General features: G+C 38.5%; 1 protein-coding gene across 5 annotated transcripts in view; it reads right to left on the bottom strand.

Annotated features, from left to right (window-relative positions):
• Positions 1-20,963, bottom strand: part of HEBP1 (heme binding protein 1) — a 30,751-nt gene extending 9,788 nt beyond the window's left edge. The window contains exons 1-5 of one of the 5 annotated variants that reach the window (XM_081958758.1): positions 20,525-20,932; positions 12,235-12,398; positions 8,768-8,939; positions 8,225-8,354; positions 4,456-5,871 (exon numbers count right to left, since the gene is read on the bottom strand). In XM_081958758.1, coding sequence (XP_081814884.1) covers positions 4,456-4,521 — 66 coding nt within the window. In that variant the 5' untranslated portion in view covers positions 4,522-5,871; positions 8,225-8,354; positions 8,768-8,939; positions 12,235-12,398; positions 20,525-20,932. Of the gene's footprint in view, positions 1-773; positions 1,049-4,455; positions 5,872-8,224; positions 8,355-8,767; positions 8,940-12,234; positions 12,399-20,524 lie in introns of those variants that run through there. The other 4 variants (XM_081958757.1, XM_081958759.1, XR_014175840.1 and 1 more) reach the window with 4 other exon arrangements.
• Between the last annotated feature and the right edge of the window lie 3,707 nt (positions 20,964-24,670).

The following is a 24,670-nucleotide window of genomic DNA, read 5'->3' as shown; positions in this document are numbered from 1 at the left end:
CTTCCAGTATTGGAGCATTCACAACTTCTGGAGGCAAGCTGTTCCACTGATTAATTGTTCTAACTGTCAGGAAGTTTCTCCTCAGTTCTAAGTTGCTTCTCTGCTTGATTAGTTTCCCCCCTTTGCTTCTTGTTCTACCCTCAAGTGCTTTGGAGAATAGCTTGACTTCCTCTTCTTTGTGGCAGCCCCTGAGATATTGGAACATTGGTATCATGTCTCCCCTATCTTTCTTTTCATTAAACTAGACATACCCAGTTCCTGCAACCATTCTTCATCTGTTTTAGCCTCCAGTCCCCTAATCATCTTTGTTGCTCTTCTCTGCACTCTTTCTAGAGTCTCCACATCTTTTCTACATTGTGGCGACCAAAACTGAATGCAGTATTCCAAGTGTGGCCTTACCAAGGCATTATAAAGTGGTATTAACACTTCACGTGATCTTGATTCTATCCCTCTGTTGATGCAGCCTAAGACTGTGTTGGCTTTTTTGGCAGGTGCAGCACACTGCTGGCTCATATTTAAATGGTTGTCCACTAGGGCCCCAAGATCCCTTTCACAGTTACTACTACTATTGAGCAAGGTACCACACATACTGTACTGGGTTTATGAAGTCTGTTAAACTAATCGCTCTTGGTTAAGCCAAAATTGACTCGGTTTGCATTATGAAGCCCTTTCTTCCTGTCCCTCCCTCTGGGAGGCTCCCACTTCCTTGTCCAGTCGAGTAGGCGACCAAGGCCATCCCTGTGGCCCTAGGCAGACCTCGCCCCCTTTCCTACCTTCTCCCCCCTGCTCAGAACCCGGCAGGGCCAAACCTCCGCGGTCCCAAAAAGGGAATTTCTGATCATTCCAAACATGCTGGAAGGGCTGTGGTGGATGATCCGCTCCGTAAGAAGCAGCGCTTCCCGGCCGATTGGCTTTCGCGCAGACAGAGAGACGAAGGCTGCTGCGGCGCTCTGCTCCGCCCTCGGGCCCGGCGAGGGAAGGGCGAAGGACGAAGGGAAAGCGAGCACCAGCGGTTGGATAAGCCGGTGTGGACCAGAGCACGAACAGCGCCGTCGCCCGTTTCCCTGTTCCCGCGAAGAGGGGGGTGGGTGGGATGGGGGGGGGAGGGAGTGCCAGGCAAAAGAGGAAGAAAATATTTTGGCAGGAATTTTTGTTGTTGTTGAGGGGAGAAAGAGAAGACAAACTTTACTCCCCTGCCGCCTCCAACAGTCCGAAGGGTAGAAATCAATAATGATTCTTTATTATCAGTGCACAACATTAAAGTGCACAGCAGAAATCAAAGGGACGGAAGCTTTTCCCACGAGTGGTAGAAGCTTCCTGAGTGAAGTAGAGCAGGAGCAAGTTTGGAAAAAAAGTTGCTTGCGAAACAGGAGCAATTTGGAAGAAGGCAACGAGGATAGCTACCAATTTACTTTGCTGCTCTCCTGTAATCAGACGTTTCAGGCAGGCCATTTTAATGTCGGTGACCTTTTTCTGATCTTATTATCTACGTTTGTTCTTTGTGATGGCTTAACTCAAAGCATATCTTGTTCTGTCTTTCATTGCATAAAGTAGTAGACAAAATAATTAGTTTATATTGATTAAACTGTTCCCTTCCACGCTGTTCCTCTTACCAGTATGGAAGGGAACAGCTGAACAGATCAGAATTTATTGTTACTGTTTCTGCTTAAGAATTTAAACAGCACTTTGATCCAAGGTAGTGGTTTTCTTTTTTTTCTGACAGGTAACTTAATACAAGGTACATCCGCTAATCCTGATCCTTTAAATCAGGGGTCCCCAAACTTGGCAACTTTAAGACTTGTGGACTTCAACTCCCAGAATTCCTCAGCCATCTGACTGGAGAATTCTGGGAGTTGACGTCCACAAGTCTTAAAGTTGCCAAGTTTGAAGATCTCTGCTTTAAATGTAGTTGAAAGACATCAGGTTGAGGCAAACTTGTTGATGCTGTGATTCCAGCCTGAGTAAGAGCTGCAGATGCCAAGGGCTGAACATTATTCCATGTTACTTGTGATATTTTATAATGGATAAAGTGGCAAGGAGGTAATATAATCATTGTTTATTTAGCTGAAACTACCAAAACCCAGACCATAAAACAAACTTGATATCAAGATTTTTTTCTAAAGTCTATCCTTTTTCTCAACCAAAGGACAATAAAGAACTTTAAAATAAAATTTGAATAATCGGGGGGGATGTTTTGGAATTGCATTTATGTTACAATTTTCCAGGCCTTTTTGTACATGTCAGCTCTGTTATAGTTGTGTGTCTATTACTGTGTATATTAGTGCATTCTTTTAATTAACTATCAGGCCCTTCTGTTGTAAATTAGATAACCAGATGACAGTTGCCACTCACTGCAAAAACCAGATTGTGATGAATAAAAAGTGGATGGAACAAACTTTCACAGCTATGTACTAAAATAAAGGCTAATGAAAGACTAATGAAAAACTCAAATACTTTGGCCACCTAATGAGAAGGAAGGACTCACTGGAGAAGAGCCTAATGCTGGGAAAGATTGACGGCAAAAGAAGAAGGGGACGACAGAGAATGAGGTGGCTGGATGGAGTTAGCAAAGCAGTAGACGTGAGATTAAATGGAGTCTGGGGGATGGTATAGTATAGGAAGGCCTGGAGGAGTGTTGTCCATGGAGTCGCAATGGGTCAGACACGACTTCGCGACTAATAACAACAACAAATGAAAGACAAAGGAGTGGAAATGGCACGCTTTAAAAATTTTGGGGGGAAAGTTTCAGGTATATGTGGATTACTGTATTTTGGAAAGGGTTTACAGCCTGGAAAATATCACCTGTGAGGATTCAAAAGAGCTACAATGTCTGTAGGGCAATACAGAACCACTTATTTTTGGAGTAAAAAGTTAAACATTCTAAAGAAATGTAATTTTCTGTAGAAAAGGGAAAAAAATGGAATTACTTGAACGTGCTCATCAGTTCTTGGCTAGCTCATGATTAGTCTCAAGCTACAATTAAAGCAGCTGTGCAAAACTTAAGAGTTTCCATATGAATTTGCTTCCTTCCCATCTATATTTTGAATCAAGTAGATTTAAATGCCCTGCTGAAGATACCTCCAGAGAAAAGAATGAGCCAATTCCTTTTAAAGTTTTAAATATGCTTTATGCTTCTGATGATTGACTATAAAACAAATTCTTCAAAACAGCAGCCGGTGGAGACACTTATTCACACACTCCTGAAAGAGCCGTGGGGAAATAGATCAGTGCAGATCTATAGTGGAGTATCTTGATTCAGTAAAGTTTTAATCATTCACACAAGCCTTAAAATAATTGAAGCATGTTGAAGGTGCCTATTTTGACTCCATGCATTGAATTTCTTAGTTAGCTGTATAGACATTTTCACTTCTAGTTCACTCAGGGCGTTGGCTGAATCTACTGTAGTGCGGTCACCACCTCCCTATCTGGGCAAAAGTTTAGGGGAGGAAATTAGTGACAATTCTCTAAAATTAATATGATTAGCCAGACCTGCTTTTTTCAGAGCATACTTAGGGCAAGATTTGCTTTTTATTATTATAGCTTTCTTCTGACCTTTCCATTCTCCTAACTAGATTTTGTTTAGGCAGATTTGTTTAGAGAGAAATAAATTGTTATGGTTTTTTCCCCTTGTTTCTTTTATGATCCTCAACCCTCCCCCAAATCTTATCTATATCTTCATTTGTCTGGCATACGTACCCCATTACTTTGCAAGTGTGTGACTATCTCAGTTTTTAGTTGCTTTAATTCCCAGAGACAGCCTGGATGCCTCTGCAATTTTTCTTGGCAAGGTTTTCCAGAGTGGTTTGCCTTTGGCTCCTTCCTAGGACTGAGTGTATGTGACTGGCCCAAACTCACCCAGCTGACTTGGTGCCTGAGGTGGCATTAGAATTCACATTCTCCCTGGTTTTAACTCAGGGGTCGGCACCCCTAAACACTGAAAGAGCCACAAAGGTCCTAACTAGAAGCCCCCCATTCAATTCTGGAGCCAACTGGAAGCCCGGTTTCCCCACCATAGAGTCTCCTCCTAGCACGTCATCCTTTTTCCTCTACCTGTCCTAACCGAAAGCCCTATCAATTGTGGAGCTGACTGGAAAACCCACCCCTTGCCATAGAATCTCCCCTGGTCTCCCCCCCCAACTGGAAGCTCCTCTCAAAATTGTGGTGCTGAATGGTGACAGGGAGCCGCAAGAAAGAGCCACATGTGGCTCCAGAGCCGTGGTTGCTGACCCCTGTTTTAGCCTGATGCATTAACCACTACACCAAACTGGCATTCAAAATTAAATTTTCTAAATGGAGGGAATCATGCACAAATAGTTCTGTGTTTGTCTGTTTGCTTTCAGACTGATTTATAATTTTGATTCAGAAGACTATTCAACTCAGTTGGCCTGCTCCAGTGACCTGAACCATCTTCTACTTTAGTATTGTCTATTTACTGCCATGTATATTTATACTCACTGCTCCCAATAAGGTGCCTTCTTTTTTTTCTTCAGATTCTCCAATATTCTTTCTTCTGTCTTTCATACAATATCTCTGTGATTTTCACCATTTCTGATGAATCTTGAAAAAGAAATACTTCTACGTTCTAGCAAGAGATATGCCCACATTTGCAAACTATGAAATTAGTATGACACTCAGTTAAATCAAACCTGGTGGTAAACTTCACTATTAGGTTTCCAACAAATGCTAAAATTGATTTGCTTGTTCTCTCTCCCTTGCAGTTCTGCCCCATTCCTCTAATTTTTGTTAGTTCTATTGCTTCTTCTTGTGGTTGAAAGGTCCTAGGTCACATGTCCTTTTTCCAAAGTGTATTAGCTAAGAATGAGCTGCTAGCTGAGGAATGTGACTGCTTCCTCTCATCTGATCATTGAATCAGCTACTATTATAAGCTCCCTCCTCGGACATACATTCAACAAACAATAGTATACTCCTTTAACCAGAAAACCACAGAATCAATCATTCTTCCTCAAGGTTCAGCAGATCAGTTTCACAACCATTTGATTCCCTTGCAAAACTTTCCTGACCTTTTTTTTTTTTTTTGCTTCTTCTCATAACAACCATCTTTCTATTCTCTTTCTAAAGAATGCTGGCTTTTAGAGTTGTTTTTTAAAATTTGAATCTCATAGCAAATCAAGATCAATAATTTTGAAGTACAAAACTGAATTGAATGTTGATGCATCAAAATTTCAAATCTGAATACACAGCTTATATGGATTGAAAACTCACAGTGGGAAAGGAGATTTCTTTAGACTTCATGGGCTACATCAGGGCTGTCAAACTACCAGCCCGTGGGCTGGATGTGTCACGAGCTGGCCATGCCTATGTTTGGTTTAGCGAAGGGGGGGCAAGTCCTGACAAATCACGTGACACTGCCGTGACGCCGTGAGTTTGACACCCCTGGGCTACATGGACCAGCCTAAAGACTGGAGATTTTTGTTTGTGAAATGGTGCTTCACTGAATTTAGAAATAGGGTTGAAAACATCAGTTGAAGAGGAAGAAGGAATTATTTTTTCAAATAGCAGGAAGTCACAAGTTGAAAAAGCACCGAGGAGAAGCATCTTCAGTGAATTAGCGTTATATCCTTTTAACCAGGCTTTTATTGTGTGGTTTCTTAAAAAATCTCAGGAATTGCTAGTCTTCTTCCTTCATAAAAGACAAATTAATCCCTCTGAGCTTGCCTCCATGCATGAGTCCTCTTCTCGGGTAGTCTTTGCAGCTGGAGATTAGTCAGCTTTTGACTCCTGGCCTTGTAGCGGATAACAAACGGAGCCCTTTCTATGATCCTAAGCCTCTCATTCAGTTCTGCCAGTCTTGACTTTATTGAAGCTACTTGTTTCAGGAGATTATCAATGGCTTCTGAAGCAGGGTGGAGGCTGCAGATTAAAAAAAAAGTGTCATGAGGTGGTGTACAGATCGGTATTCAACAGAAACCATAGCAATCTGTTGACCAGCAGTGGCCTACTGCAACAAAGCCTATGTCACAGTTTATGATAAAGTATCAACAAAGTCTTTCCCTTCCTGGAACTCTTCAGATATGGCAGACTGAAATTTCTGCCATTCCTAGCGAGAGTGGCACTGACAATTTAGACAGGGAGATGTAATCCAATTCTTCTGGATCAGGGGTCTCCAACCTTGGCAACTTTAAGACTTGTGGACTTCAACTCCCAGAATTCCTCAGCCAGCAAAGCAGAACTGGCTGTGGAACTCTTGGAGCTGAAGTCCACAAGTCTTAAAGTTGCCAAGGTTGGAGACCCCCTGCTCTGGATAACTAGTTAGCTTTTGATAGGAAAAAAAAATCTAGGTTTTTTGCTAGTTGGGTTATCCAGACTTCCTCTGAGGGAACCAGATTACACTGGTTGGGTCTTTTGATTTGTACCAGATTTAGATATATTTTACCATCAAGGAAGCAAAATAATCTTTTGAAAGATGGGGCACGTTGTACATTAAACTTGCTTTAAAAGCATAACGTAGACAACTATTTAAAATATTACAGGTTAACATGCAGCTGTTTGCTAGTTTGAAAAATGTTTTGATACAAAGCAGAAGATACATTCACCGACAGAAAATAAAATCCCTAAATAATATTGTTTATATGACTATGCATGACACTGACCAGGACATTTTACGAAGTAGTCTACAATTTAAATTCAGCATTAAAGACGTCTAAGCTACCAATAGTACAAAGTATTTGAACACTGCAGATAAATGTCATGAACTGCAGATACATGTCATGAACTGCAGATACATATATTGGTATAAATTGTTAGGATTTGAAGCTCATGATGTTAAAATAGACCACATTCTCCTTCATGTGATCAGTATTAGTCATCTGAAACAAATATGCATTCTAAGATTAATAATAACTGATAGAGGATCATTTGAATGTTAAAGTGCTTCATTTATGTTATTTCAGCAATCCTTATTACATAGACTAATGATATTTTATTTATTCATTTTAAGCAACACACAAAGAGAAACAGTTATGTTGATATTTTTCTATGGATCTTTGTGCTTGAATTCATGTGTCTGAAGTAGTGTCTGATAAAGGAATTTTTTTTACTGTGCATTCTGTTTGTGTTTATATAAATGCCTGCCTACTGATTTCAGTCACCCCAGGTAATAGTATATTCAGTGTCTGTGTGCATGGCTGTTTGAAAGAGAGAGAGGGGGGGGAGGGAGGGAGGGAGGGGGGCTTGTGCTGAATACATCTTTAATCTTTGGAAAATGGATTAGAAAAGGCATTTTATTATGTATTTAGCATGACATTTAAAATCCTTTGGAGACTCCTGTACACTTAACTACCACTTTGCATTTACTTTAACAGCATATTTTACACAGGGGAGCATTTCATGCTTACAACTGATACCATAAATGTTTCAGGAGATAAGCAAATAGCACTCATCTTTTCTAACATTAAAAATTCCATTCTTATTTAAAAAGAGGTAAGTGCAGTAATTTATTTGTTGTCAATGGGAACCTCTTCCTCCTCTCCCGTATAACCTGCATCCAATCCTACCTACCCCACTCAACTCTCTCTATTTTTCTCAGATTTGTACAGCTACTTTTGAATGATGAACAGCAATTTCTTGCTTTCTGGTGGATAGACCATCACTTATCTCTTGATCTTTACAAGTCTAACTCATTTGTTAAACTGAAGCATCACTATCTAAGCCTGTTTAGATTTATCTACAGTATCAGAGATGCAGCCTGATCCTTCACACATTTACTCAGAAGTCAGTTGATGAGATCAAAAGAACTGTCTTGCTTCTTCAGTCCTGCTCAGGCTTGTGCCTATTTTCTTGTAGGCAAATCTTAAAGGTGCCAGCATTATTCTAAACACATTACACATTTCTATAATACCATTATATTTGCTGTTTTTATTTCTAGAAAACACACACACACAAATGCACACGCTAACGACAGAGTATTGTGGTTCCAGGAGAAGAAATGATAATTGATAGCTGAAACTCATTTTGTCTTCATGGAGGTACATACAAGTGAAACATGTCTCAAGCAAGAGGAAAGTGGAAACCCCCCCCCCCCATTTCTCATGTACTGCTAAGCCTCTTAGAGCCTTGGGTGGCCAATGGCAAGAAAAGTCTGGAGCTGTAGTTCAGCAGCAATAGGTGTGAGCCACAGAATCTCCCCATCATCAATGTTAATCTAGTCTTTCCTACAGAAGGACAGATGATACAGAATGATGAACTGCCATTCTCTTATTCTTACCTGGACAGTTCTGGCAGCAGGGTGTCAGGGTGACTCAACAAAGAGAACTTTATTTGCCGAAAGATGCTGTTCCCCCACTTCTCCAATAGGTGTGTGATGCTCTTGGTGCCTCGAATGTTGACCTTGTCAGCTAAAGAACCCAAATTGACATGATTTCGTGCAGAGAAAAACAAAGACTCGGAAACAAAATAGTTTTCTTATCAACTATCAATACACAGCTACTTTTGTGAATTAAAGAACAGCTTTGAATAGTGCAATCTGCAATGCAGGTACATTTTATTCAAGTCCTGATTATGGCCAATATTGGGAGCGTACCAATAAAGGAGAATAGCTGTGGCTCAGGGTTGAATTGAGGGGTTTTTGGTGCTCTCTGAGCTTGCTTGTTTTCTTGCAGACATTTCATTACCCAAACTGTCACTGATGATGTTACCTAGTTTGGGCAATGAAACGTCTGCAAGAAAGTACAGAGAGCACCAAGGACCCTTCACTGCGAGGGGAGGCAGGGAGGAAAAGAAGAAGGCTAAATGAGAATGCTAAACCTACTCCATTAAACTATTTTCTTCATACAGATGAGAGCAAGATTGCTTTCAGTTTTCTAAGATTAGCTTTAAAAATTTTTTTAGACTTTTTAGAAATGTGGGTGGCTGATCCATTGTCGACTTCTCTTTTGTACTCCTGCAGATTGCCTAGTTTGCACTTCTGGGAAGAAGAGTTCCTGCCAATTTTTGGAAGGAAACAAGAGGAAACAGATACAGCAAACCTGCATTAGGCTTTGATTTCATTGAGGATGTACACATCTCCCACCAAAACCCCACACAAACCACATAAAATAAGTTCCCAGATTGAGGCTTTATTGCCATCATTTAGAAACCTACTAAAGTTTAATGTTTTTATTACAACCAGGGCCGGATTTTCCTATAGGCTAACTAGGCTTCAGCCTAGGGCCTCAAGATCAAGAGGGGCCTTTTATTTTTATTTATTATCCGTGCCACATTTTTTATAAAGGTTAGTACCAATTACAACATGTTTCATTTAATATATTGATATATATCACAGTAATGATGTATTTTATTATCTCTCATGTAATTTACAAACTTAAAAATGGGAGGTGAAAGGGCCCCATAAGTGGAATAGCCTAGGGCCTCTTCATCTAAATTCGGCCCTGATTACAACAATGCATGTTGACTACTTCTGAAATATCACTACCTTTATTTTTAAAATATTGTCTTCAGATGCACTCTCTTTTGCTAACTTTAAATTCCAGTTTAAAAATTAGTGTAATGTTGTGCTTGAATTATATTTGGATAGGTGGTGCTAATTTTCTATACTTATTTTTATTAGTCTGATTTTTGGAAAGATAGGCACTATGACTGCATATAGAGATAGGGTAAGTTAAGGGTATCAAAAGCTACAGAAAAATGGGTGGTTTTTTTTAGCTTTCTCCCAACACTTATCTTTGGTGCACCAGTATGTTCTAGCACTCCTATCTCAATGACCACATAAAAATTGGAAAAACTGGCCAACTGAGATAGGGTTTCTATGGAGAGAACTCTTCCTGGGTTTAAGCTTTTTAGTAAAGTTGGGAAACTGTCCATGCTTCATTGCTGGAGATGAGTTTACACATTTCAAAGAATAAAAATGAAGAGAACAAAAGTCTGATTAGGTACTTTCAAAAGTATAAGCATAGATAGGAATGTCCGAACCTCTAACTCTGCAAATTTATCTATTATTTTACTAAGATGTAACTATTCAGTGGGGCTTGTACTAAATGAATGTGGTAGATTTTGCCTAAAATACATCCCAGTAATAGCTGCACTGACAATACAAACTGGAGTAATACTTTTGTTTGTCCAGTTGCGAGATACTGGAGCTATGCGATATTTCAGAAAAGCAATGGCAGTCCTTTGAGGAAAGACAATCGAACCGTTTCAGGGGGGGAAATGCAGCGGCAATGGATTAACTATTGTCATTATTGTATGAGAATACAATAATGATACAGCATGAAAACAGTGATAAAAGAAAAAATATTTGGATTCCCCCCTCCCCCCAATATTTGATAAAACGTAGCTCACAGATTATTTCAAAGGCACATTTTTGAGAAATGTTGATTGCTGATGTAGATTTTTTGCACTTATTTTATAAAGGAGATTGAGTAAATCAACCTCCATTAATTGTTTTTTCCCGAGTCTAAAGCCAGCTCTCCTTTATTTCTAAGGGACAATATAATGAAATTATTTTTTCATTGTGGTCTAATGAGCATGAGATATGCTATTAAGAAATTTTAGAGTTTTCTTATTTCTCATGGAGAACTTTGGAGAAATTAATCATCAGCATTTGATGGAGAATTTTGAAAGATATGTGCTCTTCTCTCAACCTTTATATTAAATGCTAGAGCTGTGCAAATCAGGTTAAATCTCACTAGAATGATGGATCTCTGAATTGGATTGTTGAATTCAGTTGATCCAATCTGAAAAGATCTGATCTGGGAAAAGTCTTTCTGTGTGGGAGAAAAGGTCATTACCTCTACGCTGATGATACTCAGCTGTATATTTCAACCCCAAACCACCCCAACGAGGCTGTTGAAGTGATGTCCCGGTGCTTGGAAGCCGTCGGGGTCTGGATGGGGGACAACAGACTTAAACTCAACCCCTCCAAGACCGAGTGGCTGTGGCTACCGGCACCTCGGTTCAGCCAGCTGATTCCATCGCTGGCCATAGGGGGCGAACAATTGCCCCCTGTGGAACGGGCGCGCAATTTGGGCGTCCTCCTTGATGCCCGGCTGTCAATGGATGACCATGTGGCAGCCGTGGCGAGGGGGCGTTCCACCAGGTTCGCCTGGTGCGCCAATTGCGCCCCCTACTGGACCGGGATGCCCTATGCACGGTCACTCATGCGCTGGTGACGTCCCGCCTGGATTACTGCAACACTCTCTACATGGGGCTGCCCTTGGGACGCGCCCGGAGACTGCAGTTGGTTCAGAACGCAGCCGTGCGGGCTGTGATGGGGAGTACGAGGTACTCCCACGTAACACCTCTCCTGCGCGAGCTGCACTGGCTACCTGTGGTTTTTCGGGTGCGTTTCAAGGTGCTGATTACCATCTTTAAAGCGCTCCATGGCACGGGACCTAGTTACTTGCGGGATCGCATCCTCCCACATACATCCCTGCGGCCAATTCGCTCACACAGGGAGGGACTTCTCCTGGTGCCGTCCACTAGGCAATGCCAACGGGCGACACCAAGGAGTAGGGCCTTCTCTGTGATGGGCCCAACCCTCTGGAATGACCTCCCCCCCGACATTAGAACCACTTCTGACCTCCGCTCCTTCCGGCAAAAATTGAAGACTCACCTGTTCCGATTAGCAGGCCTGGCATAATTACAACTGTCCCTCCTGGCAAATGTATTATTATCTGGTTATCTTAGGGTTTTTTAATCTGTTGTGTCTGTTTTAGGGATTTTAAAAAATTATATTTATTTAGCTTTGTACAGTTCTTTTAATTGCATTTTAACCTCCTCCAAACTGTACATATTTAATTTTTTATTGTATTTTTGTGATATTCTCTATGGACTGTACACCGCCCCGAGTCCCTTCTGGGAGAGGGGGCGGTCTAGAAGCACAAATAAATTGAATTGAATTGAATTGAATTAAATTGGCAGATAAATTCAAATTGATTTATCTGTTTTATCAGAGCTGATTATGTGATTTGGAAAACTGAATCTAGAAGTTATATTGTTACTTTGCATTATATTGTTACAATACCAGACATACATATATGGACAACATTTTCATCTTGCATTTGTTTGTAGTTTAGTGTTCTGTACTCAGATTGTAAAAATAAAGAAGTCATTCAGTACCTTACAAAAACATTCATATTTGTATTAATGCAGAACCATCTGTGCTCATGAATTCTTTAGAGGGTTAAACAAGCAAACTGAGATAGCCTTCCTCCCTCAAGAATGTGACTCATGCAATGTTCCACAACTGCTGTTTTCTTGCCTTATTGCATCACTTACCTCCGTCTCTGTAGTCCCACTCCTGAATCTGATCCAGAAACTCCTTCTTACAAAGGCTGTTGGGCAGGGAGTGGAACAAGAGAAGAAGTGGGAGAACACCTATGAAGGGCTTGGTGAGAACTTTCATCTTCTAGGTCAAGAAAATATAATCCAATTCTGAATTTCTTTTAAAAAGAAAAGAGAAAAGAAAGCTAATTCAAAGAAGCAGAAAGAACAGCATATAAATTAAATGTCTATGGAGATTCTCAGTCATCCAGGTCATGGTTGTCCCAAAAATGCTTTTTCAAGAGGCAACTGGACTTTCTTGTTTTTCTTTGAAGGTGTTCCGCTTCTCATCCAAGAAACTCAGAGAAGTTTCTTGGATGAGAAGTGGAACATCTTCAAAGAAAAACAAGGAAGTCCAGTTGCCTCTTGAAAAAGCAATTTTGGGACAACACAATATAAGCCCTTGCTAGGCTATACATTATATTCAACACACGAGGAATTATGTTTTTGGATAATTTTTATCTTTGAAAAAAATAGCAAGTTGTAGAGATCACTAAGGAGAGGATGAATGAAACTCTCTTAAAACCTACTATATGATGCCAGATGCAATTTTCCCAACCAAAAAGTTTTGCCCAATTTAATGAAATTTGAACTTACTGGATAAAGGTCATTAGACGATTGACATATTAGTAACACAGTGACCCCCATATGTTCTGTTAATTTTCACAAATAAGGCTTTAAAGAAAGATGCAAGTCTTCCCATTCCTTAACTTCCCAGGAACCAATACAACAATCTGTACCCTAATAAGGAACTAATACAATTGCGAGGGAAGGTTAATCCTTCCCTATTTCTTCTTGGTTGACACAATTATTGGATTAGAAGGCAAAGTGCCACACCATCTCTAATCCCATCCTGCTTGTTTGGTTCACTGCAGTGAGCCAAAGACTAGACTCTGAGAGAAGTAAGCTAAAAGCCAGCATTCTCAGTTTAGAGCTGACATATCTACACCAAAACCTGCTCTCTTTCAGGGTCACCAAGCACAACAGAAAGACTGATGGGCAAAGTCTGGGATAGACATTTTGCACTGATGTCTCAATGATGCACACAAGTGTGTAAAGATGGAGCTTGCATCATGAAATTGTCTCTTATGCTGTGGAAGAAGTCAATTCTTTTCAAGATCAGAAGCACTGAACTATATTGTAACACTAAATACCAGATGACCCTTTGTTGTTTTTCCTCCAATGGATTAGCATAATTGTGGTTGTGAAAATGGCTACTGATCGTTATTGCATCTCACACTTGAGTTTTGTTGAGCTGGGTGTACGGTACAGCTGATCACAACAGGTTGCAGCACCCAGCCGGCCTTAGCCATCTTGAAAAAGCTGAGCAGCTGATTATAATTAAATAAGAATTACAAAGAAATTCCCAGACTTTGGGCTATATTGGGAAGTTAGGAAACCATCCGAGACAATGGCAATCCATTTCTGTCTTAATGCCAAAAATGCTGGATGGCCATCCGTGTTTATATAGGTTCCATGGGTTGAACTGTGACTGATTTTGCATTATTATGGATATCTGATGATTGCTATAACGAGCGCTTCTAGCAGCCAGTAAGCAGTTGCAGTAATTCTGTTAGTTCTGTTAAATTGCAGAGGATTAAAAGAAACCCCAGTACTCTCAGGATTACTAGTAATAATTCAACAAGATTTATATCATTATAAACTTAAGTTCTCATATGAGAAATGAAAAGTAGATATTTCATGTAGAATTCATGTGTCAATTACTTATGGTAAGCTTTGAAAAACCTAAAATATCCTTCCAATTAAGTATGATTTGCATTACTTAATGACCTAGAAATCATCATAGCGTCTCTTCTGAATACCCTTAGGAATTATTGGGAATTGACTCAAATATGAACAAAGGTGAGCACTTTTCCAAATTGGGGAGTGCAGCTATAGTTTAAGAAGATTTAATACTCAATGGAACATTAAAATTTATTTCATGCTTTCCCATCCCATAAATGCATGGTGTAAGTTTCACAGTTTTTAGATTAATGATGTTACACCTTTCTAGTATTATGACATTTTTTCCCCATCGACACGGATATCTCCTTCTTCTCATCCTTTAGCAGGAAAGAAGTGAGTTAAAAAAGTTTTGGAAATTGTATTATTGACAAATGCTTAAGTATGCAATGTATCTTTGATCCTAATGATGGACTTTTAGGCAGATTAAATGGAAGCAGGTACCATGATCTCTGAAATAAAAATTGCATAGTGGATTACAAGTTGCCCCAAGATGTTGTTGGTAACATTATACAGGAGGAGTTATACACCAATATTTTTTCACAGCAAGATTTGTGAACATATCTCTCATGTGAAATATGGACAGCCTCACTGATTTTCTACAAGCTGCTAAAGATTTTTCTTAATCCATTTGTTGAACAGTGCTATATTTCACTAGTATGATCCTTAGTGAGTTTCTCTGCCAATTCGTATTAATAATTGAAATTTCTCCTTTCCTAATAAACTGCTATTTCTTTTTATATTAAATTGGTAATGAAAATGCCCAATCATTTTCTCCCAGCAGAGACAGATCAAAGTTTATTATATCAAAAGGCTGAAATTGTAGCACAAATCTCATAGGTCAAATAAATGAAAGTGGAGGCAATCTAACAGCTCCCACCCCTTTACTGACTCAGTCCTATGAGATAAAATATCTCATCTCTTTCTCCATTGAGGATATAAAAGGCAGAAATAATCTCTCACATATCTGGAAAAAACTATCTTCTTGAGTGTAGATTCTCTATAAGGTATTTACCTTATAAAGGTACCTTTAAAAATTGCACATATTATATTGTCAGGGCATTGTTAGACCAATCTTCCTACCCAATTTCTTTGTAACAATACACTTTCAATTTATATTGATTAATTTGTAATATGCCATCATACCTGGTTAGGTAGTTGCATTTGGATTACTATGATGTTTTCCTTCTTTACTATTTATAATTTAAAATAGAAGATTTTTTAAAAAATGTATTTGTCTTTCAGACAGAAGGTGTTGGAACAATCAATTAATTATTGTTCAGAGTAGCTTCTTATAGTCTCCAGATAGTTGAGTATGAACCAATTTTGTTATATTTAAGTACAATGACAATAAATATTATGCTTATACTAGAGGTTGGAAAGAAAGTTATAATCAGAAGCCAATAAGAGTTTGTCAAAAACAGATCATGCCAGACAAATCTTATTGCATTCTTTGACAATGTGACAAAATTAGTAGATTAGAGAAATACTGTGGATATAATTTACCTGGACTTCAGTAAGACATTTGATAAAGTAGATCACAACCTTCTACTTGATAAGATATAAAAATGTGGGTTAGACAGCATCACCACCAGATAGATTCATAACTGGTTGACCAACCACACTCAATGTGTAGTCATTAATAGAACTGCATCTACATGGAGGGAAATAGATGGTGGGATACCCTTAGGCCCAGTACTTTTCAATATCTCCATCAATGATTTAGACAAGAGAATAGAAGGGAAATTCATCAAATTTGCAGACCATACCAAGATGGCAGGAATAGCCAACATTCCAGAAGATAGGCTCAAGATACAGAAGGAACTTGACAGACTTGAACACTGGGTCCTATCTAACAACATGAAACTCAATGGTGAGAAAAATAAGGTTCCAAACTTAGGCAACAAAAACCAAATGCACAGATATAGGATAGGTAATATGTAACTCAATAGCTGTAACTGTGAGAATGATCTTGGAATTATAGTAAACAATTACTTAAATCTGAATCAGCAATGTGCTGCAGTTGTCAAAATAGCCAATGCAGTCCTAGGCTGCATTAACATAGGGATAGAATCAAGATCATGTGAATTCTTAGTACCACTTTATAATGCCTTGGTAAGATCATATTTGGAATATTGCATCCGATTTGGGTTACTGCAATGTAAAAAAGATATTCAGATTCTAGAAAGAGTGCACAGAATAACAACAAAGATGATTGGGGGATTGGAGGCTAAAACATATGAACAACAGGTGCAGAAATTGTTATGTGTAGTTTAATGAAAAGAAGGTTAGGGGAGACATGATAGCAATGTTCCAATATCTCAGGGGTTTTCACAAAGAAGAGGGAGTCAACCTATTCTCCAAGGCAGCTGAAGGCAGAACAAGAAGCAATGGATGGAAACTAATCAAGGAGAGAAGCAACCTAGAATTAAGGAGAAATTTTCTGACAGTTTACAACAATTAATCAATGGAACAACTTGCCTTTGAAAGTTGTGGATGTTCCAACACTGGAAGATTTTAAGAAAAGAATGTCTGAAATATTATAGGACTTTCTGCTTGAGTAGGGATTTGGACTAAACTAGAAGATCTCCAAGATCCCTTCCAACTCTCTTATACAATACAATACAATACAATACAATACAATACAATACAATACAAAAGCAGAGTTGGAAGGGACCTTGGAGGTCTTCTAGTCCAACCCCCTGCGTAGGCAGGAAACCCATTTCAGACAAATGGCTATCCAACATCTTCTTAAAGACTTCTAGTGTTGGGGCATTCACAACTTCTGGAGGCAAGCTGTTCCACTGATTAATTGTTCTAACTGTCAGGAAGTTTCTCCTCAGTTATAAGTTGCTTCTCTCCTTGATTAGTTTCCACCCATTGCTTCTTGTTCTACCCTCAGTTACCTTGGAAAATAGTTTGACTCCCTCTTCTTTGTGGCAACCCCTGAGATATTGGAACTGCTACCATGTCTCCCCTAGTCATTCTTTCTCTTAAACTAAACATACCCAGTTCCTGCAACCGTTCTTCATATGTTTTAGTCTCCAGTCTCCTAATCCTCTTTGTTGCTCTTCTCCGCACTCTTTCTAGAGTCTCCACATATTTCTACATCATGGTGACCAAAACTGAATGCAGTATTCCAAGTGTGGCCTTACCAAGGCATTATATAGTGGTATTAACACTTCACGTGATCTTGATTCTATCCCTCTGTTGATGCAGCCTAGAACTATGTTGGCTTTTTTGGCAGGTGCAGCACACTGCTGGCTCATATTTAAATGGTTGTCCGCTAGGACTCCAAGATCCCTTTCACAGTTACTACTACTATTGAGCAAGGTACCACATATACTGTACCTGTGCATTTTGTTTTTGTTGCCTAAATGTAGAACCTTACTCTTTTCACCATTGAATTTCATTTTATTAGATAGTGCCCAATATTCAAGTTTGTCAAGATCCTTCTGTATCTTTAGCCTGCCTTCTGGAGTGTTGGCTATTTCTGCCAGCTTGGTGTCATCTGCAAATTTGATGAGTTCCCCATTTATTCCCTCATCCAAATCATTGATGAAAATGTTGAAGAGTGCTGGGCCCAAAACAGAGCCTTGGGGTACTCCACTGCATACCTTCCTCCATGTAGATGCAGTTCCATTGAGGACTACACGTTGAGTGCGGTTGGTCAGCCAGTTATATATATCTTATACTGACATCCACTCAAATGGAGCTGTCCAGCAAAATTCCAAGCAATATTGCACCCCTCCAAAGTAATATAATAAAGTTTCTTATTACTGCCAGCATCTGAACTAGAAGGACTAAGAAATTTTGAAACAATTTTTACTTGCCATTCCCTTTAAAATAAAACTACTAGATTCATTGTGGTTACAAAGTCCTACTTCCAGACCTCTGCGATGGCATCTTTTTCAAGTCCTAATCATATAATAATTTAAAAATATTAATTAAAGAGCCAGGGAAGAAAGGTGGTAGTTGGTATTCCCTTGAAAACTGAAGTTCACATTGTAGTGACTTGCAAGATGTATGAATGGGACGAGTGAGAAAGAGCCATTCAGGCTGCCAAACAAGTTCTCTTCTCAGATCTTAAGCTCCTATATTGGCAAGGAGTGGAAGTTCTAGAACAGGGGTCTCCAACCTTGGCAACTTTAAGACTTGTGGACGTCGACTACCAGAGTTGAAGCTGGCTGAGGAACTCTGGAAGTTGAAGTCCGCAAGTCTTAAAGTTGCCAAGGTTGGAGACTCCTGTTCTAGAGACAGTATGAGGAACTGTTGGGTAACTGTCCAAGGTAAACAACTGTGTACTTACCTTGAATATATAGAGAATATACAAAAATGGGATGGAACTAATTTTCAATATGTCAGTTGTTGAAAATAGCTATTGCTATCCCTGATTTACACGGGCTTTTCAGATATACTTTTACAAACCTTTTTTTTTTAAAAAATCCAGTAACCAAATCAATTTATATTTGTCTGTATCATTGGCAATAATAGTTATTTATCTTTTTTACTGCCCTAAAATTATGTTCTGTTTCCAGTGAGCGAGATAAAAAGAAAAGAAAAAATAGCAAAAGCAAAGATGACAAAGGGAGTGCAAATGTTGTGTTCTATTTCACTGGATTTTCAGCCAATTTGTCACTGAATAAAAGTGATTTATTTTATGACTGCTGTTCATTTAGTTGGATAATCATGATATTAAAGGTCTAAATTGGGGGAGGGGGAGTAATACAAAAATAAGTAATAATAATTTTAAAAACTGTATTGATTTCTCTTCCCCTCCCCCATCTTATACATTTGCCAGTTTGCAACATTTGTAAGCATTCAGGCCTCCTTAAAACGCATACTGCAGGTGGTTATATTTACCATGCTGTATGAGACATTGCATGTATGGCAACCATTCTTGCTTAAATTTAATTAGATTTCTGTTCTACATGTATCCCGTTAGTTTTGCCATTGCTGCATATTCTTCATGTTTAAATTCCCAACAGATCATGCTGGATTGTGTTTTTCTTCTAGAGTTGAGCAGTTTATTCTCACTGCTATGAACATATCATTAAATTGTTATTTTTTTTTCTGAGATTAATGCCTAATGAAAACAATTGTGGTTTCATTTCAAATTTAAAATCCAAATTTTTCTGCATTATACTATGTATGTCTTTCCAATACTTTTGAATTCTTTTTTTACATGTCCACTATATGTGATAAAATGTTCTTTCTGTATCATGGCATTTCCAACGTTCATTATTGTAAGATTTGTCCATTTAAAATATCATTGATGGAGTGGTGTAACATTTATATAACATTTGGTACCAATTTTCCTTCAAATTATAAATTAATGTTTATTTTTTAAATTGATTTTTATAGATTTAGTCTATTATCCTTCCTATTGTTATAGTGTAACTGTGACTTTGAAATTTCAGTCTCTAGTTGATTTATTTCAAGGATCATTGTGTGAGATTTTTCATGTACATTCCATGTTCCTACTGTCTAAGTTTGTCTTTACAGCTTCAAATTTTCCTTTCGTTCCTGGCAGCATCAGCAACTAGACATCCCAAAAGGTTTATTCTAACCAGGCAACAATTATGCCTTTGAGTTTGCCTGCCATATTCATTGCTTCTTAGGCTACAGGCCTATGCACATTTACCTAAGAGTGAATGTTAATTGGTAGCTGCCTTTATTATAAATGTTTTTATTTTTAGATTTTGAAAAATGAACCTTTTTATATGAAATGAAGAAAACAAAGAGGAAAATTAGATAAATTAAAGTGAAATAAATGAAATAAATTTTAGTAAACAAAAGAAGCAATAAAATCCAGACAGATTCAATCCTGCTTATAGCTTCTACTCATATATTATTGAGTACATATTATTAAGCAACAAGTTGCTTTGGAAGGAATTTGGTTTTTTTAAAAAAAGCCCCTGTAAAAAACCCTTAAAAACCCAAAAAAGTTGGCTTTTCAGCAAGCCGGCCTGGCCTGTTAATTTTAACTTATTTTAAATGTATTGTCTTTTAAATTCGGTTTGGTTTTTTTGGATATGTATTTAATTTTTAAAAAAAACTTTTGGGATGTGTATTTTTTAATGTCATATGCCACCCTGAGTCCTTTGGAAGAAGGGCGGCATATAAATCCAATAAAAACAAACAAACAAACAAGGAATAAATAAATGATTGAAATGAGTTAAAATTTATGATTGTTACCCTACAGATATATCTCAAAAGAGGCTTAGTTATTTCATAACACAGATAACTTATAGATGTCCAGAATCTAAACATTTATGTACAAAAGATCTATTCAAAGGTTCTCTCTCCTCCTCTCTCTAACCACTTGAACTACTGCCTCATTTGTAAAAAAAAAAAAAAAGCACATACATTTTCACATTTGGGTAACTAGACTCATCCAGAGAACTGATAGAAATATTCACAGGTCACATAATACCCCTTGTATATTGGACATTTACCTTATTCCTGGCTAGGTAAGCATGATATTCTATGTAAAGTTTACCTGGATTTCACAGGACGATGCTCTCAAGAAGTCTCTGTTTCCTCTTCTTCTCTTTCACAGACACTCTTCTATGTTCAGTGATGTATCCTATTATGTACTATTGTGCTTCTTATTCCACGTGTTTCCCCAAACTGTGTTCAGAGCTTTGTCCAATTTCTCTTTTCTCAGCCTCCCAATTTATCCATTCAAGCTAAACGTATCTTCCCCAGTATAGGAAAATAGCAGAGAACTGAAAATATCACTAACTGGCTTTTTTCAAAGCTACGGTACTTCTCCTGTCCAGCATCTTCTGATTCATCTTTCTACTTCCTGTTATACCCCCACAATCATTTGGCAGCCCCAATGATGATATAACCCCGTTTGCTGTCCACAGTAGTTCCTACTACTCTGTTGTTTTCTTTTATGGAAGACAAAATTTGTTGCCAACTGTGAATCTGTTCCCCAGGGTGATCCTGCTGTTTGTCAAATTAATTCTTCCTTGATTACCTCATTTGGGATATATTATGCCAAAACTTTTTTTGTCAAAGTAAATAAGGAAAAGAAGGGTGTTTCTGTTTTTTGCTTTTTCTTTTTTTGGTCATGCAGTCTCTTACTCTCAAAGTTTCTGGATTGTCAAACTAAACAAAACCAGAATTACTCAACTGTTTCATAATAGCACAATCCTAAACATGTTTACTTAGGATTAAATATTATGGAGTTCAGTGAAACTGCAATGAAAGAACTTCCAAAGAAATATATGGTATGATAAGAAGCTGTTTTTGTGTCTGAGCTTCTGTGTTCTTATTCATCTTTCAAAAGTGAACTGAAAATTTCAGAGGTACCATAGAATAAATCCTATATATCACTCCTTCAAGGTAGACAAATTTAGAAAATAGGAATTATTAGGAATCTTATAATGTACTTTAATATTGTTAAGGTATTGTCACAATCTTGTAAAACTCAAATATCCTCCCTACTTCAACTTATATCTGACCCAATCAAACTGGAGTAGTTTTGAGTTTCTTTTTATGCTTTATTTTTCCAGGGCTCCAATCTATTTTCTGTAATATATTGGTACTTCGCTCCTCTGAGTCAAACATGTTGCCTTCCCAACCAGAATTACTCTTTCTTGCCATGAGGCAGATCTAGCAGCTCATCATAGTAGGCCAAGGTGCCCAAGGTAGGCCAAGGTGGAAAACTTGTGTATTTTTTGGAGTATAAAATGCACCTTTTTCCCTCAAAAAAGAGGCTGAAAATCTGGGTGTGTCTTATACATCGAATGCAGCATTTTTTGCCTCCTGAAGCCCCACCCCCTTCACCAAAATGGCTGTGCATAGCTTGTAGGCGGCTTTCGGAGAGCTCCTGGGGGCTGGAGAAGGCAGAAATGAGCAAAAAAGGGCCATTTTTGCCCCCCCAACCCCCAGCACTCTATAAGCCTCCATAAGGCTATGCATGCAATTTTTTTTGACAAAAAACAAGTCCATTTTCATGAAAAATGGGCAACATTTACTCGTTTTTGCCCCCCCCCAAGGCTATTCATGCCTTTAAAAAAAACTGGCTGTTTTGGGGAGGTTTGCAGAGTGCAAAAACTTTTTTCCCTCCTTTTGGAAAGCTCTTTAACTGATTGATAAGAATTACATTGATCAAGTGCTGTGGCAGCAAAAACAAAGTCTTAGGTGCTTCAGATTGTCAGCGATGTCCTTCTCTAGCACATGGATAAATACACCTGGAAACATCTACCTACATACCTACTCTCTCTCTCTCCCTACCTACCTATTGTATTTCTCTCTCTCTCTCTCTCTCTCTCTCTCTCCCTCCCTCCCTCTACCTATCTACCTATCTACTCTCTCTCTCTCGCCCTACCTATCAACTGTATTTCTCTCTCTCTGTCCCCCTCTATCTACTTACGTACCTACCTATTCTCTCTCTCTCTCTCTCTCCCCCTACCTATTTACTGTATTTCTCTCTCTCTCTCTGTCTGTCTATCCCTCTACCTACCAACCTACCTATTCTCTCTCTCTCCCCCTACATATCTACTGTATTTCTCTCTCTTTCTATTTCTCTCTCTCTATCCACCTACCTACCTACCTACCTACCTACCTACCTACCTACCTACCTACCTACCTATACCCTCCCTCCCTACTTACTGTATTTCTCTCTCTCTTTCTTCTCTTTCTTCCTCTCTCTATCCCTTTATCTACCTACCTACCTACTGTATTTCTCTTTCTTTCTCTCCCACTCTATCCCGCTATCTACCTTGGTGCGTCTTATACTCCGAAAAATACGGTAGATGAATTAAGAATGCCCATCCCAGCCTACCCCCTATTGCTAAGCAACACCAACTAGAAAGACTAAGGTGGCAGGAAACAAAGTGTTCATTGTCTAGTGAATCTAAAGTTCATAGAGTTGGTGCTTTCATGGATATTTCATATGGTATTGTTAAGCCAATTGTGATGCATGTAGTACTTGTGAGGGATAGCCCTTCCATTTAATTAAATATTCATTCCACCTCTTCTTGCACCCTGAATTAAAAAAAAAAAACCAATACTCCACCTTGTATTCCTCTTCCATGTCTATGAAACTAGACAGGGAGAAGAAGTTGCTGAATATGAGGAACAACTGCTCCGACCACTGGCTACCAGAACACTCTCAGCAAAAGTTGCAATCAGAGTACTCTCTGACATCTTATTTTAGAGTTTTGGCAATATTACAATATATTTTCTCAGAGAGAAAGAGGAACATATAAATGACTTTTGTGAAACAGTTGTCTGTCAGTACAGAAGAAGGAGGCGAATCAGTGCATAGGTCTCCATTTAAGCTTTGATTATGGGTTTGCTGTTGTGATAAGTAAATCTTATCTTATTTATCTATTGGTGATCTTCCCACCTTTAGCTTCTTCAGAAGGCACTTTGAGGGGTGGGGCTGGAAAAAATTTCAGATATCGTGATTGTGATAGAGGGAAATGGACAGGAAATGTCAATTTAGGTTTGCATGATGGCACATTTGCCAATTTATTTTGTGAGTTAGGAGTATAGGTGATGTATAAATTGACGCAGGATTGAAATAGCACCTACCTGATCTTTTATTGAGAGACTATCCATTTTGAAAGTTTTCCTGATTCTTGGGGTCTGTCCTCACTTGTACACGACGGCAGGCTCTTGATAAAATGTCCTTCATCTTATTGTTGATATGCTGCTTTATTAGCAAATCTTTGATGAGGGTACAATAATTCCCTTCAGCAGGGAGAAAGTAAGGTAAAGTAAGAGGGACTTTTCCTCTTCCACTGAAGCCTCAAGGAGTAAAGTTCAGTGAAATCAGTTTGCACAAAAATGGAGATCTGGATGTCTGAATAATGGCTCGGATGAAAAGGTATTCCAGTCATCAAAGGTGTTTTGCTTTTGATTAGACATTTAAATTGGCATTCTTAGTTAAAGTTACACATTCTGTTAAACAGGAATGACACTTCTAAAAAATGGTAATATCCAGAACATTTTGGAGATCTAACTTTTCTAGGTGTTTGCATGTAAATATGGAATGAACTTTTAGGGATCCATCTACACATTATTTATAGAAATATGATACCTCTAATAGTCCAAGATAAAAAAACACTTTTTCCAACTTGATGTACTATTTGTCCTCATGTTGGTGTTGTATCACATTCCTGACTTGAATTGAATATAAAGGATATCTGGAAAAATTTTTGAATGTCGTTCAGATAAATTACTACATAATTATCCAAAATATCAGAGAATAACTTACCCATGAATCTGGAGAATATGACAGGGCAGGTAAGTACGCCGCAGGGCATTACTATGCATTCAAATTTGTCACATCAAGCTGTCAAAACTGATAAATATCCATGTTCCCCTTTCATCCAAATGGCTTTGTAAGCTCTTTCAATTGAATGAAAATGCATTTAAGGAGAAGGAGTGGCAGAATGTGGGAGAAAAGTTAAACAAGGGCTTAGCCTAGAATCCCTATGAAGCCATAAGCAAATTATATGGAGCAGGTATTAACCATTAGTTGAGAAGACTCTTGTGGATAGTCATGATTAGCAATAAATCAGTTTGATTGGACTTTCATGTGTGGACCTGATGTTTTACACCTGACAGCTTTCTTCCAAGATAATCCAGCAAAGAATGGCGGGTAATGGGCCCTAATAATCAC

The sequence above is a fragment of the Natrix helvetica genome (assembly GCF_964273705.1).
Source record: "Natrix helvetica genome assembly, chromosome: 6".
NCBI classification, from domain to species: Eukaryota; Metazoa; Chordata; class Lepidosauria; order Squamata; family Natricidae; genus Natrix; species Natrix helvetica.
Note: the sequence above shows the minus strand (reverse complement) of the source record. Positions and strands in the feature narration are given on the sequence as shown.